At 37.8% G+C, this 15,919-nt stretch overlaps 1 protein-coding gene across 2 annotated transcripts in view; it reads left to right on the top strand.

Moving 5' to 3' along the window:
* Nucleotides 1-15,919, top strand: part of ADAT2 (adenosine deaminase tRNA specific 2) — a 41,355-nt gene that overhangs the window by 3,392 nt on the left and 22,044 nt on the right. For both annotated transcript variants that reach the window (XR_012031116.1, XM_072826112.1), the window contains exons 2-4: nt 6,432-6,536; nt 9,760-9,910; nt 11,098-11,204. Coding sequence is in view for 1 of the 2 variants with exons in the window: in XM_072826112.1 (XP_072682213.1) it covers nt 6,432-6,536; nt 9,760-9,910; nt 11,098-11,204 (363 nt within the window). In the remaining variant the exon portion in view is untranslated. The remainder of the gene's footprint in view (nt 1-6,431; nt 6,537-9,759; nt 9,911-11,097; nt 11,205-15,919) is intronic.

Here is a 15,919-nt window from a genome sequence, read left to right as displayed (position 1 = left end):
TGAAGTAATTCAAGGTATACTCTGTAGTTCTGAGAAGAGTTTAAGATTAGAGAGGAGGCATGGCTAGTGCCAAATCTGTTCACCTCTGAGGAATTTGAAAGTGAAATATGCAGTATACATGTAGTAGGGCAGATACTAGCATTATCATTGCTTTTGTGCAGAGTAGACATATCTAAATGGCCAATATGAGTAAGTAGAATGTCTGGCTCTGATTGGACCAGGCAGGTGAACACAGCCAAGTCATATAATTTCTGGGTCTTACTGTCTTCATGTTTAAAATAAAGGGGTTGCACTAGAAAATTTCCATCCTAATCTCTGATTTTAATCTACAGATGTAAGCCTGAATTATAAAAGAAAGGAAAACAGTTTTTGAGAAAGGTTAAAATCTATTTTTTTTAAATCATCTAAAGTTGGTCTGTACAAAAATCAATACAACCCTAAGTCTTATAGGTATAACATTTACGGAAGGCAACCTGACATTAACAGCCTCAAAAAAAAAAGTTCATATCAATTGACATAGTAATATAATTCTGTGGCATTTATCTTAAGGAAATAGTTTAGAAAGATAAAAGCAATCATTGTCATTTCAGTGTTATATGTAACAGAGAAAATTGGGAAGCAATTCAAACTTCTGATAAAGGGAAATGGTTAAATTATGGTACATTACTGTGTTGAATAATGTACTGTATCAAAATGATTATGGATACTATGTGTAAACATGACATTATCACAGCTATCACACTCAACATTAAGCAAGCAGAATACAAATTGTTTTATACTGTACATGTACAAGCAAACAATACAGATTATTTTATAGTATACACATAGATTTAGAGGTTAGACAGGCATATGTTCAAACTATAGAATGCCTACTGGCAACTAGCTAACCTTGATAGGCTCTTAACCTTTTAGCCACAGAGGCCTCTTCTATAAAATGAGTATGTAGTATCTATTTAACAGGGTTGTATAGATTAAAAGAGATAATGTTTATAAAGCCCCTGACACATTATGCTCAATAAATAAAAGCTGGTTTTTTTTAAACTTTTTAAAAAATCAATTAAAGACTAGAGAACACAAATAATTAGTTAACATGGTAAAGATACTTTTTTTTTTTAAGGTATGGGTCATTTTAAAGAAATTTTTCACTACACTTTTGTAGTAAATACCTAATTAAAGAGATAGTGTAAGAAGAATAAAACCAGAAAGGAACCAGTGGTAAATAAATATTAGTGGAATGTAGATGGGCTCTTTATTCCATCAAAGGCAGAAAACAGAGGAGAAAAACAGGTGGGTTTTAATTACATAAATATTAAAAACTTCTGCATGCTAAAAGGGCAAGGTACAAAGTAACAAAGCAAATTCGTAAAGAAATGATCGGACTCGAGTTGGTGGGAGAGTTGGAAAGTATGGGATGGGATGGGTTGAAAATTATGTTTATTATTTAATTAGTTTAATTAACTCTATTTTGAACTTGACAGCAAAGCAAACATGTATTTTATTGAACAGCATTTCACCTAAACCCAATTTTGTGGGTTTTTGGGGTTGTTCTCACCACCTCCTCCCTAACCCATGTTTCCCAACTGCTCACCCACTCATCCTCCACATGGTGGGCTGGGCTATTCTTTATTAATAACCTGATTTGCCCTTTTAAATACTCTCCTCATTAATGGTTTCTCTCTCATTTGGACAGCAGTTGAAGGCTTTTCACAAAAAACAAGTTAATCTATGTAAGAAGGAAGATAATACTGGGAGTTGGGACAAGGAGCAAAGGAGATAAGTTTGCTGGAAGGAAAAAGAAAATCCAAAGGAAAGAATGAAATGCACACGCCCAGTTACCTGGGGGCCTGGGTGGAGTGGGAGGCTGCCAGGCTTTCTTCCAGGTGACTAAGTCAGGACTTGGAACCCCACTGGGCTTCATGGGTTCTCCTTGTCCTCTGCTACTTCTTCTCAACTTAGCCTTAAATTCTCTTCTATGTACTTGAGGTAGCAACACAGCCACACATAAAATTCTTCAGGAGATAGTTTTACAGAAAATCTTTGTCACATGCACCCCTCATTTGTTCTTCGCTTGCAGTTTTTTATCCTTAAACTTTCTAGATTTCAGTTTCTCAAGTTTCCCTTTTTGTCCCTTACTAGACCTATTTTGAACCCAAAAAGTGACAAAACAGCTGATCAGTGTAGAAAGAGTAGAAATTTGAGGCAGAGTGGCCAGGAAGCTCGTACCTCATAGGTGTCCATAAATATTTGTTGAAGAAATGAATGCCTGGAGCAGATTACCTGGATTCTGTCCCTGGCCTCTCACATGAGCAAATTCCCTAATTTCCCCATGTCTCCATTTGCTCATCTCTAAGATGGGGAAGCTCACCGAATCTATCTCATAGCATTGTAAACAAAATGCATTAATACTTATAAAGTGCTTAAAATAGTCCTGGGTCAAAGTAAGTTTTTCAGGAAGGTATAAGCTCTTATGATTTACAAGCTTAGAATCAGAACAGTTGTATGTAGACATAACAGTCTGTGGTAATAGAAGCTAGAAATCTAACCTGTAGATAGGTCACTGTTCAAGCCACTGGTTTTCATTTCCGACATACCCCCCAAAATTGCATGTGTGTCACTGATCCTTTTTTCTTGGCCTGTTTTCCTTTTGGGGTCTTCTGAAACAGCACACTCTTGATTTTCCTTCTACTTTATTAAGCATTTCTTCTTCATCTCCATTGAGTATCTCTCTCCATTGCAAGATAATTCTTGTTTACTCAGCCTTTATTATTTTTTAAACTTTTCCTTTTGAAATAATTATAGATTCACAGAAGTTGCAAAGAAAGTATATAGGGAAGGCTCATGTACCCTTTACCCAGCTTCCCTCCGTGGTAGCTAATCTTACGTAACTGTAGTACAATAATCAAAACCAGGAAAATGACATCGATGCAATCTGTAGGGCTTACTCAGATTTAATCAGCTTTGTATGCACATGTGTGCATAGTTCTATGCAATTTTATCACGTTTGGTTTTGTTTAACCACCACTAGAACTGCTCAATCACCACAAGGCCACCATTCCCTCCTAAGCCCTTAAACCCTGGCCAGCATTAATCTGTTCTTTGTATCTGTAATTTTGCATTCAGGAATGTTATATATGTGCATATGGAACCTTTTGGGGGTTGGTTTTTTTCATTGAGCATGATTTCCTTGAGGTCCATCCAAGTGTTAAGTGAATCAGTGGGTTACTCCTTTTGTTGCTGTGTGGTATTCTATGGGATGGACATACCACAGTTTAACTATTCATCATTTGAAGGACATTTAGATCATTTCCAGTTTTTGCCTATTACGAATAAAACTCCTATGAATATTTGTGTCTGTATCTGAATTTATGTATTGTGTGAACCTAAGTTTTTAGTTCCTTGGGAGAATGCCTGAGAGTGCAATAGATGGGTCATATGTTAACTGTATATTTTGCTTTTTAAGAAACTGCCAAACTAGTTTCCAGAGGGGCTGTACTATTTTACAGCTCTACCAGCAGTGTATAAGTGATCCTGTTTTTTCCTCAGTCTCACCAGCATTTGGTGTTTTTACTTTTTATTTTAGCCATTCTGATAGGTGTGTAGTGATAACTCATTGTGGTTATAATTTGCATTTCCTTAATGGCTAATGGTATGAATATATTTTCACATATTTATTTGCCATCTGTAGGCCCTCTGGTGAAGTATTTCATAATATCTTTTGCCCATTTTCTATTCGGATTGTGTTTTGTTTTGTTTTTGTTTTTACGGTTGAACTTTTAGAGTTCTTTATATAGTCTTGATAGTAGACCTTTGTTGGATATGTGGTTTGCAAATATTTTCTTCCAGTTTTAGCTTGTTTTTTTTCTTCTTCTTAACAGAGTGTATTCATTTCCTATGGCTTCTATAACAAATTACCACAAACTTGGTGGCTTTAAACAAAAGTTTATTCTCTTACAGCTTTGGATGCCAGGTGTTTGAAATTTATTTCATTGGTCCAAACCCAATGTGTCAGCAGAGTTGCATGCCCTCTGAAGGTTCTAGAGGAGAATGTTTCCTCACCTTTTCCAGCTTCTGGAGCAATGTTCTTGGCTTCACTCAAAGTCCCTCCCTCTATCTTCAAAGCCAAAAGTGTAACGTCTTCAAATCTCTCTCTTTTTCTCTGTCTTATTAGGACACTTGTGATTGCATTTAGGGTCACCTGAGTAATCCAGGATAATTTCCTATCTCAGGATCTTCAACAAATATTTGTTGGGATGAGTAAATGATCTCTCTCCTGTGTACTTGGAGTTCTGTGTATTCCAAATCTTACTTTAAATAGTGTTCTTTGTATGCTGATTCCCTTAACTCATGGATACTTAGCATCGCAGTCCTTACTGCCAGCCCTCCTCCTGGCTTTCCTTTCTCTAGTACCCAGTGATGCATTTGTATATTTATTTGCATATATTCACTAAACCTTGGAACTCTTCAGATTTCTGAACTTTGCATAAACTGGGCATGCTTTAACCATTGTTACAGAACTGGACAGCCTGTGGGTGGTTCATGACTCAGTTTGGAAGAATAGAGTGTTACTGCTTCAGATACTGTCTCCTTACATCTGTGCAGGGCCTAGCTATGTCCCACTACCCTGGAGGAGGAAAGGGAGATACAGAGAAAGGAGAAGGAAGGGGCTTTTCCTTTCACCTTTATTGGCCCAAGGACAAGTTAAGTGCAGGGGCAAGGAACCCATGTTAGAATGATGATAGGAAGTTATTGCTACTGTAAATAAAGTATAGCTGGGAATAGGGTCTAGTACAGGAGGAAGAACATGCTGTTTTAAGCAGTGTCTTCAACTTCGCACTGTATATGCCTTATGCTGTGTGTGAATACCTACAGTTACTTGGTAATCTGGTCTTCCAGAGTATCTTCAAGCCTCTCAAAATAAGAAATGCTATGCTTTTCTAGAAACAGCCATACTTGGATTTTCTTGACTGTAGTGAGATGGAAATGATTATACACTAGTTCAAGAGTTGTGCTCTTCCTCTGTTCTCTCTCAGCAGCAGGATCAGGGAACATGCAGATGTAACCTCCTTGCTTTCTGCTCTTTCCCCAAAGAAGTATTTTTTAGCTGTCTTGGCCCTCGGCTTCTCTGGTTCAGTCAGCGACAGAGCTAGAAGAAAAATGGACAGCCTATGGTGGAGGAAACTGCCAATATAAGCATTGGTTTACCGTTTCCGAGATGATGGTGGTGGAAATGCTCTTAAGCTTATTTTCCTAATTTATATTTTTTAATTGAAATGTACTTTACATACAATGAAATTCACAGGTCTTAAATGTGTTGTCCATTCAGTTTTGACTGATGCAAACATCTGTGTAATTGATACTCTCTGCAAGATAGAGTTTTGACCGCCCTGGAAAAAAGTTCCTTGTGTCCCTTTCCAATCAGTATACACATGCCCATCCATGAAAAAATTGCTATCATTGTGTTTACTTTTGTCTGTTCTAGTATTACACCTGAAGAGACATACAGTGTATATGCTTTTATGTTTGACTTCTTTTACTCAGCATGTCTGAGATTCACCCATGTTGTTATGTGTATCTCCAGCTTGTTCCTTTCATGCTGAGTCTACCATGTGACTATGCCACAGTTTGTTTATCTGTTCTCTTGTTGATGGACACCTGTGCTGTTCCCAGATTTGGGCTATTATGAGTCAAGCTATTATGAACATTCTATTTTAGTATATATGCTACCGAAGCAAGCACTGTTATGAACATTCTTGTACAGGGTTTTGTGTGTGTATATCTGTATGGACATATATTCCCTTCTCTTAAATAAATACTTAGAAGTAGAATTTGTTCCTAGGTTATATGTATATTTACCTTTTAAATAAATTTCCAAAGTGTTCTCCAAAGTGATTATGCCATTTTCACATAGAGTGCACCAAAGCTTTTCTTTTGTCAAAGCAGAAATAGCATAGAGAGACATCCAGTCTGGTTACCTTTTTGCTGTTGGAACTCTAGAAGGTATCTTCTTAATATTCAAAAAATTAAGCAAGTAGAATTTCAACAAGGGAAGGACTTCAATAAAGTATTTATACATGTTATCTATTTTCCTTTGCAACATATATATGATCTCTGAAAAGTTGCACAGACCCTGCCACTGCAAGAATAAGAGTCAGTTTTATTCTAACAGCCTTTTGCTCACTTCTGCTTGCAATGAGAAGAAGAAATCAGGGGCTCAGAACCTATGAAAGGTTTTTTTTCTGAGTCTCCCTTAATATGGATATAACAGAGAACAAAGGCACTAAATATTGAACTATATTTAGGGGGAGGGAGAGCTCAGCTGTGTTTCTTTGTTCTAGTGTTTATACATGTGTACTTATGCTATGTCTGTTTCTTTCCCGTAATATTTCTAAGTATTGAACATTACATACTAAATTTTCCACTTTGTCTTTTAGGCCAAGGAAGCCCTAGAGAATATTGAAGTTCCTGTTGGCTGCCTTATGGTCTACAACAACGAAGTTGTGGGGAAGGGACGAAACGAAGTTAATCAAACCAAAAATGTATGTCATTTGAATAATCTAATTGCAAACATACAGCAGTGAAGGTAGGAGTGCACTGAACTTCATCACAGTAGCAAGAAGATGGGTCTGTGTCAAGACCCATAGGTACTGATGAAAGGGTAGTCTCCCTTAACATTTCTTTTTTTGAATGCCTTCATTTCTAGTTATAGAGTGATCCATGTTTTTTAAAATTTGGAAAATTCAGAAAAATTTAATGAAGCAATAAAATCTTTGGGGTAATTTTCTATTTTATGGAGTTCTACTTTAGCACTTGAGTGAAATTCAAGAAGGGATATTAGGACATTAGAGTGTCAGTACTGAAGAAATGAATCTAATCTCCATCCTTAGCAAATCTAATACGAAAATTCCACTTTACAAAACACATCAATTTAACTCATCACATTCTTTACTATCTTTACATATTGTTTTCCTCCTGGTAGATTAAAAAATCATCTTAGTTTATATATTTGGAGGTATTAAAGGATTGTATAAAGGAAACTGTTATATATAATTCAATGGAATAGTCTCTACCGTCTGCTGTCTCTGTACCTATATGTAGTATTACACTTTATTATTTTTTCTTTTTTAAAAAAAGATTTTATTTACTTATTGAGAGAAAGAGTGACTGAAAGAGCACAGGTAGGAGAAGCAGCATAGGGAGAGGGAGAGCAGGAAGCCTGATGTGGGGCTCTATCCCAGGATCCAGGGATTATGACCTGAGATGATGGCAGATGCTTAACCACCTGAGCCACCCAGGCACCCCATCATTCCATACACTATTATTTTTTATTTTATTTTTTTTATTTAACAACTTTTTTTTAGAGAGAGAGAGAAAGAAAGTGTACATGTGTGCACAAGTGTGGCAGGGAGAGGCAGAAGGAGAAGGAGAGAGGAAATCTTAAGCAGGCTCCACGCTCAGTGTGAAGCCTGATTCAGGACTTGAGTTTATGACCCTGGGATCATGACTTGAGCTGAAATCAAGAGTTGGACATATAACTGACTGAATCACCCAGGCGCCCTGGCATTATACTCTAATAGATTGTGTGCCTTTATATTACTGTGGTTAGGTTGAGAAGTTCATGAATTAAGGCAGTATTTCTTGGTATTCCAGCAGTGTGTCACAGTAAGTATAAATGAAGTATGCAATTTTAGGATTATCAGAAATACTAGGTGGACTCACAGCTTCTAACCATAAGGGCACTCACATAGACTTTGATCTTATTTGATCTTGGGAACCAGAGAACAAGTGTTGGTAATAGTGCTATGGGGAATTTAATGTTTATCTAGCACATCTATCAAAAAGAAAACACATACAAAGTAGGAACCTAGATTCACAAAGCAATTATTATGTGGTTATCAAAACACTTGCGAGATAAGTAATAAACATAATGTAGCAATCGTGAATATACAAATACTTGTCTGGGTGTAAAATTCTGCATTTTAAGTAATTGCCCTGTCTCCATATTTGTATTTTGTGATTTGGTATGATATCTTTAATATCAGAACTTTGAATGCCCTAAAGTCATCCATCTAACCCCCCAAATGACCTGGGTTTCTTCTGTATCTTGAAATTAACCTGCATTTATTTTGGTTTATGTGTCCTTTAGAAAATTACTCTACAAAAGTCTTCTATAGAAAGACTCTTGACCCCAAATAAGGAAACCTGAGTCCTACTTTTGGCTCTGATACTACCACCACTCTTATCACTACCATCACCTCTCCCAGCTGTGTGTTTTTAACATGTTTTAAGTTTGCTTATAGTTATTCATTACTAAAAGAGAGGTTGAGGGGCACCAGGGTAGCTCAGTTGGTTAAGTAGCCGACTTTTGATTTCAGCTCAGGTCAAGATTTCAGAATCCTTGGATCAAGCCCTATTCTGGCTCCCTGCTTAGTGGGGAGTCTGTTCCTTCTCTGCCTCTCCCCCAGCTTGCACACGCGCTCTCTCTCTCTCTCTCTTTCAAATAAATACATCTTTTTTAAAAAACCCAAAAAACACTTATTTGTAAGACACCACACCACTCTGGATTTTCTTAAAAAAAAAAAAAAAAAAAAAGGTTGATTGCAGTGATTCAGTTCAAAAGTTACATATTGAGAATCCTAGGGAGATTTGGTTCAGTAATTCTGAATCTGATTTTTAAAAAGTACCTGAGTTGGGGAAACTTTTTTTTTTTTTAAGTTCCTCAGTTCTGTATGCAGGTAGGTTTGGGAACCTGTTTTCTAAAGTGCCTTACAGCTCTGAGTTTGTACTTCTGTCCGTGCATTGCTTCCATCTGCCTATAGCTTCAATGGCACCTTGGCCACTGTGCCAGCATTTCTCACACCCTATTCTGTGTCACAGGTAATGAGAAACTTTTTATTTGCCCCAACCAGATTTTATACTTGTTGAGGACAGACTTTTTAAATCTCACATAGGATTTAGCACAGTGGCTTATACATAGTTAGCAATCAGAATAAGCTTATTGATAAATGTTATTATCCAAATGTTATTAATAATTATTGCACACAGAGCACATATATAGCACACAGCATCTGCTTCGTATAATTCAGTGTTTTATGAGGTAGAGATGCCAGTGTACCCTGTATTACAGATAGGGGAACCACAGAGAAGTTATGTAACTTGCCCAAGGCCACATAATTAGTGATGTCACAGACAGGATTCAAATTTAGGTATGGTTATTTCCAAATGCTATGTGATTTCTCTGTATTCTACGCCACCCATGAGGTATCTGAGACTGATACCAAATCTCTGCTTTTCTCTAGAGTCTGCCAGAATATAAAATCTCATCCCAAAGAAAATGTAAGTGATGACATTCCACTAATTAAATACAGATTTGTGTAGAGTGAAGTGAAGGATAGCTTTGAAAACATTGACAATGGAGCACATGCTTAAAGACTTCACGCTTCCCCTAGAATATTCACAAACTCTAGACTGTCCCCACCACCCAGACTTATATTTTCTATGGCATTTTAATTGAAAGAGCATCCCTTTAGGTTCTGAGATACTTAACTAAAAATATGGCATAATTCTCATGGCATCTCCTATAAGGTGTCTTTTCTTCATGAGGTTATGGGAATAGAACTGGGAAATACATTGCCAAGTGCTAAGAGTGTCCCAAAACTTTATTCATTAAAATGCCAGAAACATCAGGCCCATTTTGTTGTATTTATATTTGAGTGTTTGTAAAATGCAGTTACATGTTGATGCCAGTGCTTCTTTTTTCAGGCTACTCGACATGCAGAAATGGTGGCCATCGATCAGGCCTTAGATTGGTGTCATCAAAATGGCAAGAGTCCTTCTGAAGTATTTGAACACACTGTGCTGTATGTCACCGTGGAACCGTGTATTATGTGTGCAGCTGCTCTCCGCCTGATGAGTATCCTTTGACTTTGTAAGTTAATGTCTTGTGCCTCTCCTATAAACTTAAAAATGGCCAGACACATAAGCTGTTTTCTAATATGTGAAAACAGACCTGTGAAACAAGTTATAATATATTGTACCCCTTGGCCAAAAAATTTTTAGGAAAGATTTTTGAATAATAAAATTACTTCATTTTATATCAATAGATATAAAACTGTTAGCCAAATAAACTAGAGAAAGAAAAACTAAGAGCTAACTACTTATGTAAGGATAAGTCATAAATTAAGGTAGATGATAAAACTGTGCAGAGAATAGGTCTGAAGAATATGCAACTTTGGATAATAGATTATTGGTGCCTTTGGATATAGATTATAGGTGATTTAAAATTTTTTCTTTCTCTGCTTATATGTTTTTGTTTATTTTTGCCATGAATACCTATTACAATGTGTGAAAAATTTTAAGTCAAAAGTAAATATAAGGTAAAAAACAAGTCATTTTTAATGGAAATTGAGAAAGTTACAGCTCTTTGAATTGTCTTTCATAGAATGACACACATATTGAGTGTTAGCAAGTTTGTCTCCAAAATCTTTAAAAAATTATTTGCTAGTTCAAAAATTCAATTTCATACTTGTGCATTTTTATGTACTTATTTTGCTGTGTATGTGTGAAAAATTTTATCACTTTAAAAGTAACACAGGGTTTTGAGTATAATGTGTACAATCTCTACTGTGTAAAGAGGGGAGTTCTGGTCAACTTAGAACTCTCTCCCTATCCTACCTTACAAAGTGGTTCAGCTTTGATCTGTTTTATATTGGGGCACAGGTTATATTTTATTTGGGGAAAGATGAAGGGACAATCCTATTTTTGAAAGGTGAAAATCCCTGGGTTAAATTCCTACTTCCTTTCTGGCTCCAATTCTCTAATGACTCAAAGAAAGTGAGTTAGGAAAGACAAGTGAGAACACCAAACTGTGAACATTTAGCAACTATGTAGTCAGTTTTCATTATTTGCAATTGGAAGATGTTAATCTCTAAATCCTTTAAACCTCTTCCTTTGTGTAGATGGATTGTATGATTTTTAAGACTGAGCCTAAGTATAACTGTTTTTAAAAGTAGCCAGAGCCTTTCTGTCCAGGATGGCCTGGTTTTGTCACTGTATGCACTTGAGCTGCACATTCTCTTCAGGACCTTAATTCTTTCTCATAAATCCCACTGGTTGTATATGGCTGTCAGAATGAACGATTTGGCGGTTGTGGCTCTGTTCTAAATATTGCCTCTGCTGATTTACCAAATACCGGGAGACCATTTCAGGTAATATGATCTGCTTATGCTTTTTCTTGCTAATTGGTTGGATCTCTTTATGCTTGAGAATACTTCACATGTGGTCAGGATACCAAAAGGCTGTGCTAGAACCAGGCCAACTCTGGGACCTCTGGTCAAGTTCATTTTTGCCTCAATAGAAGAAGACAGCTAATCATTTCCAGGTGAGTGCTTGGCTCTTTTAATTAGCAGAATCTCTCCAGAAGAAGAGTCTGTGGCCTTCCTAAGTGTCTTCTGACAGTCTTCACCAATGCCTTCAGGTATGTTTGGTGATGCTGTCACTTTGGCATTTTCACTCAGTTGATTGTCCCCACCTCCATGCTGTACCACATTTGTGTGAAGCTTCTCCTCTCAGTGACAGTAGATGCTATTTACAGTTTACACACAATATTTTTACACAAAGCCAGTCATTTTGCTTTATTGCTATGTACTATATTTTTAAACATTTTTTTAAAAAAAGATTTTATTTGTATTTATGAGAGTGACACAAAGAGAGAGAGAGAGAGCCTAGGGGAAGGAGCAGAGGGAGAGGGACAAGCAGACTCTGCTGAGCACTGAGCTGGATGTAGGGCTTGAACTCAGAACTCCTGAGATCATGACCTGAGCCCAAACCAAGAGCCATACGCTTAACCAACTGAGCCACACAGACATCATTGTTGCTGTGTACTACTTTTGGTGTCTAGCAATGAATACCTGTATTTCCATTATTACCGCCCCCCCCCCCGCCTTTTCAATATTGAAATTTCCCCCAGATCCAAGAATCCATATTACTTTCATCTTCTCTTAAAAATTCTACTTTCCTTTTAATCTTGCCACCTGTCCCCAAGTTTTTGTGTTTAAGGCTATGAGCACTAGGAAATGATATTTCAGAGTTTGGCCTATAGACACATAGCATCTTTCACAAACTAGTTTGATTGTTTTTTCTAAGGTTAATCCTAAAATATTATGTTTTAACAAGAAAAGGATTTAACAAATGCTGGACATGGTGGGTGGTTAACTTCAAAGATCTCAGCAGTTCTTAGGAGAATACTGAGTACCTATGAAGGGCTAAATATGGGTGAATCCCACTGAGAATAAGTTTTGGAAAACATTCTATTTTGAGTTTTCCCAGCCTAACATTCTTTCCTAACAAATTCTGTACATCTGAGAATAGATGACTTTTAACATCACATCAAACAAATTGTAATAGAACAACGGAGAGTAAACAATATGATCGGCTTGACCATTAAGAAAATCTGCAAAGTGATTTGATTTTTCCAATCACTTATATCAGTACTTCAAAATTTGCTTAGTTAGCTCTTTCTTTACAAGCGAATTACTGACTCTGTACTTCATTTATGAGAAAGAGCTAAAGAATTTCTCAAAACTTCTGGGCAGAACAAAGATGAACCCTTGGATATCAGACATGGGTAGAAAATTTCTCTACAACACAGTGACATTGGTTGCATAAACTGTCCTCTCTTACACATCTCTGCACAGAGTTGATCTGGCTGAACCAAAGAATAAGTTTGTTTGTAGTGTATGTACCTGGCCTAATTGGCTTCAGTGAAATGATGACCATTGTTTGAAGACCAATCTCCAGGTTTGATGCCAAATTATGTTTTGTTTTTGTTTTTAATGTTTCGAGAGTCTAAAGAAAACATTGATACCTTAGGTTTCTGGATCCTATGTTTTCTTCCTTTATTTGGTTGGGTTGGGCAGGGGGTTTTGTGTGAGGTGTTTTTGTGTTTTTTCTTTTTTAGTTTTGTTTTTCACATACCCTTGTGTGGAGGGCTGACTTTCAATAGATTGCAGGGAGAGAGCTGCTCTGCTACATGGGAAACCCTGACCCAGAAGCAGGTTCCCCATGAACACTCACTGGTGATGGGTGAGGTGGGTAGGCCCGTTCCAGTCTTGCTGTTTCCCAGGAGGAGGGGCTTACCACACCAGACTGTGTTGAACAGGACTGTGTGGAGCAGGGTGTGAGGGTACATGGGCAGCCTTGGGCTGGGACAGCAGGGGGACAAGTTCTCTGAGGCCAATGAGGCTCTATGTCACTACCCAGTCTTCTGCTTGGGTGGGTTTCTGACTTAGCGCATTCAGTCATAATCCCACAGGTGGTAGCTTGGCCCCATTGGCTCCTTAGCCAAGCACATATACCAAACGTATTTTTTTAAGAGCATTCTCACATGATTCCACTGAGCAGCCAAGGTGGAGGATCATAGCTCTAACTTCATAGGTGAGGAGGTGCTTTGTGCTCCTTATGTTCATGAGAGCATAAGGAGAGGTGGGAGATCTGAGGAGCATGAGAAGGAGGCCTGAGAATAAGGGGATTGACCCACCATGGTTAGAATGATCGGAGAAGGTTGGGAGAACTGAAAAGCTAAGGAGGGGAGAGTTCTAAAAAGAAGTGAGAATGGTCTGTAGTCTCCACACTGCAAAGAGTTGTAGAAGTTGGAAAGGAAACCAGTGTTTTGGTCAATAGGGGCCTTTGGGATATCTATAATCACAAGACAGTGAGGATGAGGTTGAGGAGGAAATGAAAGCCACACAAGCCTACAGCCAGGAGTCTGGAATGTTCTCAGGGACCAGTAGGGTCAGCAGCTTGCCTGAGGGGCAGGGTAGAAGGCAGGTTATTGGTTGTTTTTTTTTTTTTTTTTTTTTTTTCCCCAGCCTTAACTGAGATAAAATTGACAGTGAATGTTGTGTAAGTTTAAAGTGTACAATGTGATGATTTGATAGATACATAGATTGTGAAATGTTTACCACAATAAAGTTAGCACACCATTCACCTCACGTAATTACCATTTTGTTGTTATGGTGAGAACGCTTAAGCTCTACTCTCTTAACAGTTTTCTTTTTCTTTTTTTTTTTTTTAAGATTTTATTTATTTATTCATGAGAGACACAGAGAGAAAGAGAGGCAGAGACACAAAGCACAGGAAGAAGCAGGCTCCCTGCACAGAGCCTGATGTGGGACTCAATCCAGGGTCTCCAGGATCACGCCCTGGGCTGAAGGCAGCACTAAACTGCTAAGCCACCTGGGCTGCCTTCTTAACAGTTTTCAAGTACACAATACAGTATTGTTAACTATAGTCACCATGCTGTACCTTAGATCCTTAGAACCTTATAACTGAAAGTTTGTGTCCTTGGATCAGTGTCTCTTCATTCCCACCAACCCCCTGCCCCTCTGCCCCTGATAACTACGATTCTACTCTCTGCTTCTATAAAGAAATGTTTTATGTTTCTATAAATATATAAATTATGTATATATATGTGTGTGTGTATATATATATTTTTTTTCATTATATATATGCAATAGAATATTCAGCCATAAAAAAGAAGGAAATTCTGGGGACAACGTGGATAGACCTTGAGGGCATTATGCCAAGTGAAGTAAGCCAAAGAAAGACAAATACTGTATCGTCTCACTTATATGTACAATCTAAAAACATGAAACTCAGAAAGCTTATTTCTTTGAATGGGAGAGATTTACGCAGGCTTTATAATAGGCCCGGTTAAGAGATGATGGAAGGCACAAGAGAAAGAGAGGTTCATTCTGAGCAACAGACCACCCTAAGCAATGACCACACTGGGCAAACCCTTGTGCTGGCACTCATTGGCTGCTTCCTCTCCTTTTTTTTTTTTTTTTTTATTTATTTTTTATTGGTGTTCAATTTACTAACATACAGAATAACCCCCAGTGCCCGTCACCCATTCACTCCCACCCCCCGCCCTCCTCCCCTTCTACCACCCCTAGTTCGTTTCCCAGAGTTAGCAGTCTTTACGTTCTGTCTCCCTTTCTGATATTTCCCACACATTTCTTCCCCCTTTCCTTATATTCCCTTTCACTATTATTTATATTCCCCAAATGAATGAGAACATATAATGTTTGTCCTTCTCCGACTGGCTTACTTCACTCAGCATAATACCCTCCAGTTCCATCCATGTTGAAGCAAATGGTGGGTATTTGTCATTTCTAATAGCTGAGTAATATTCCATTGTATACATAAACCACATCTTCTTTATCCATTCATCTTTCGTTGGACACCGAGGCTCCTTCCACAGTTTGGCTATCGTGGCCATTGCTGCTATAAACATTGGGGTGCAGGTGTCCCGGCGTTTCATTGCATTTGTATCTTTGGGGTAAATCCCCAACAGTGCAATTGCTGGGTCGTAGGGCAGGTATATTTTTAACTGTTTGAGGAACCTCCACACAGTTTTCCAGAGTGGCTGCACCAGTTCACATTCCCACCAACAGTGTATGAGGGTTCCCTTTTCTCCACATCCTCTCCAACATTTGTTGTTTCCTGCCTTGTTAATTTTCCCCATTCTCACTGGTGTGAGGTGGTATCTCATTGTGGTTTTGATTTGTATTTCCCTGATGGCAAGTGATGCAGAACATTTTCTCATGTGCATGTTGGCCATGTCTATGTCTTCCTCTGTGAGATTTCTGTTCATGTCTTTTGCCCATTTCATGATTGGATTGTTTGTTTCTTTGGTGTTGAGTTTAATAAGTTCTTTATAGATCTTGGAAACTAGCCCTTTATCTGATATGTCATTTGCAAATATCTTCTCCCATTCTGTAGGTTGTCTTTGAGTTTTGTTGACTGTATCCTTTGCTGTGCAAAAGCTTCTTATCTTGATGAAGTCCCAATAGTTCATTTTTGCTTTTGTTTCTTTTGCCTTCGTGGATGTATCTTGCAAGAAGTTACTATGGCCGAGTTC

This window comes from Canis lupus, chromosome 1 (assembly GCF_048164855.1).
Source record: "Canis lupus baileyi chromosome 1, mCanLup2.hap1, whole genome shotgun sequence".
In the NCBI taxonomy this organism is placed as follows: Eukaryota; Metazoa; Chordata; class Mammalia; order Carnivora; family Canidae; genus Canis; species Canis lupus.
Note: the sequence above shows the minus strand (reverse complement) of the source record. Positions and strands in the feature narration are given on the sequence as shown.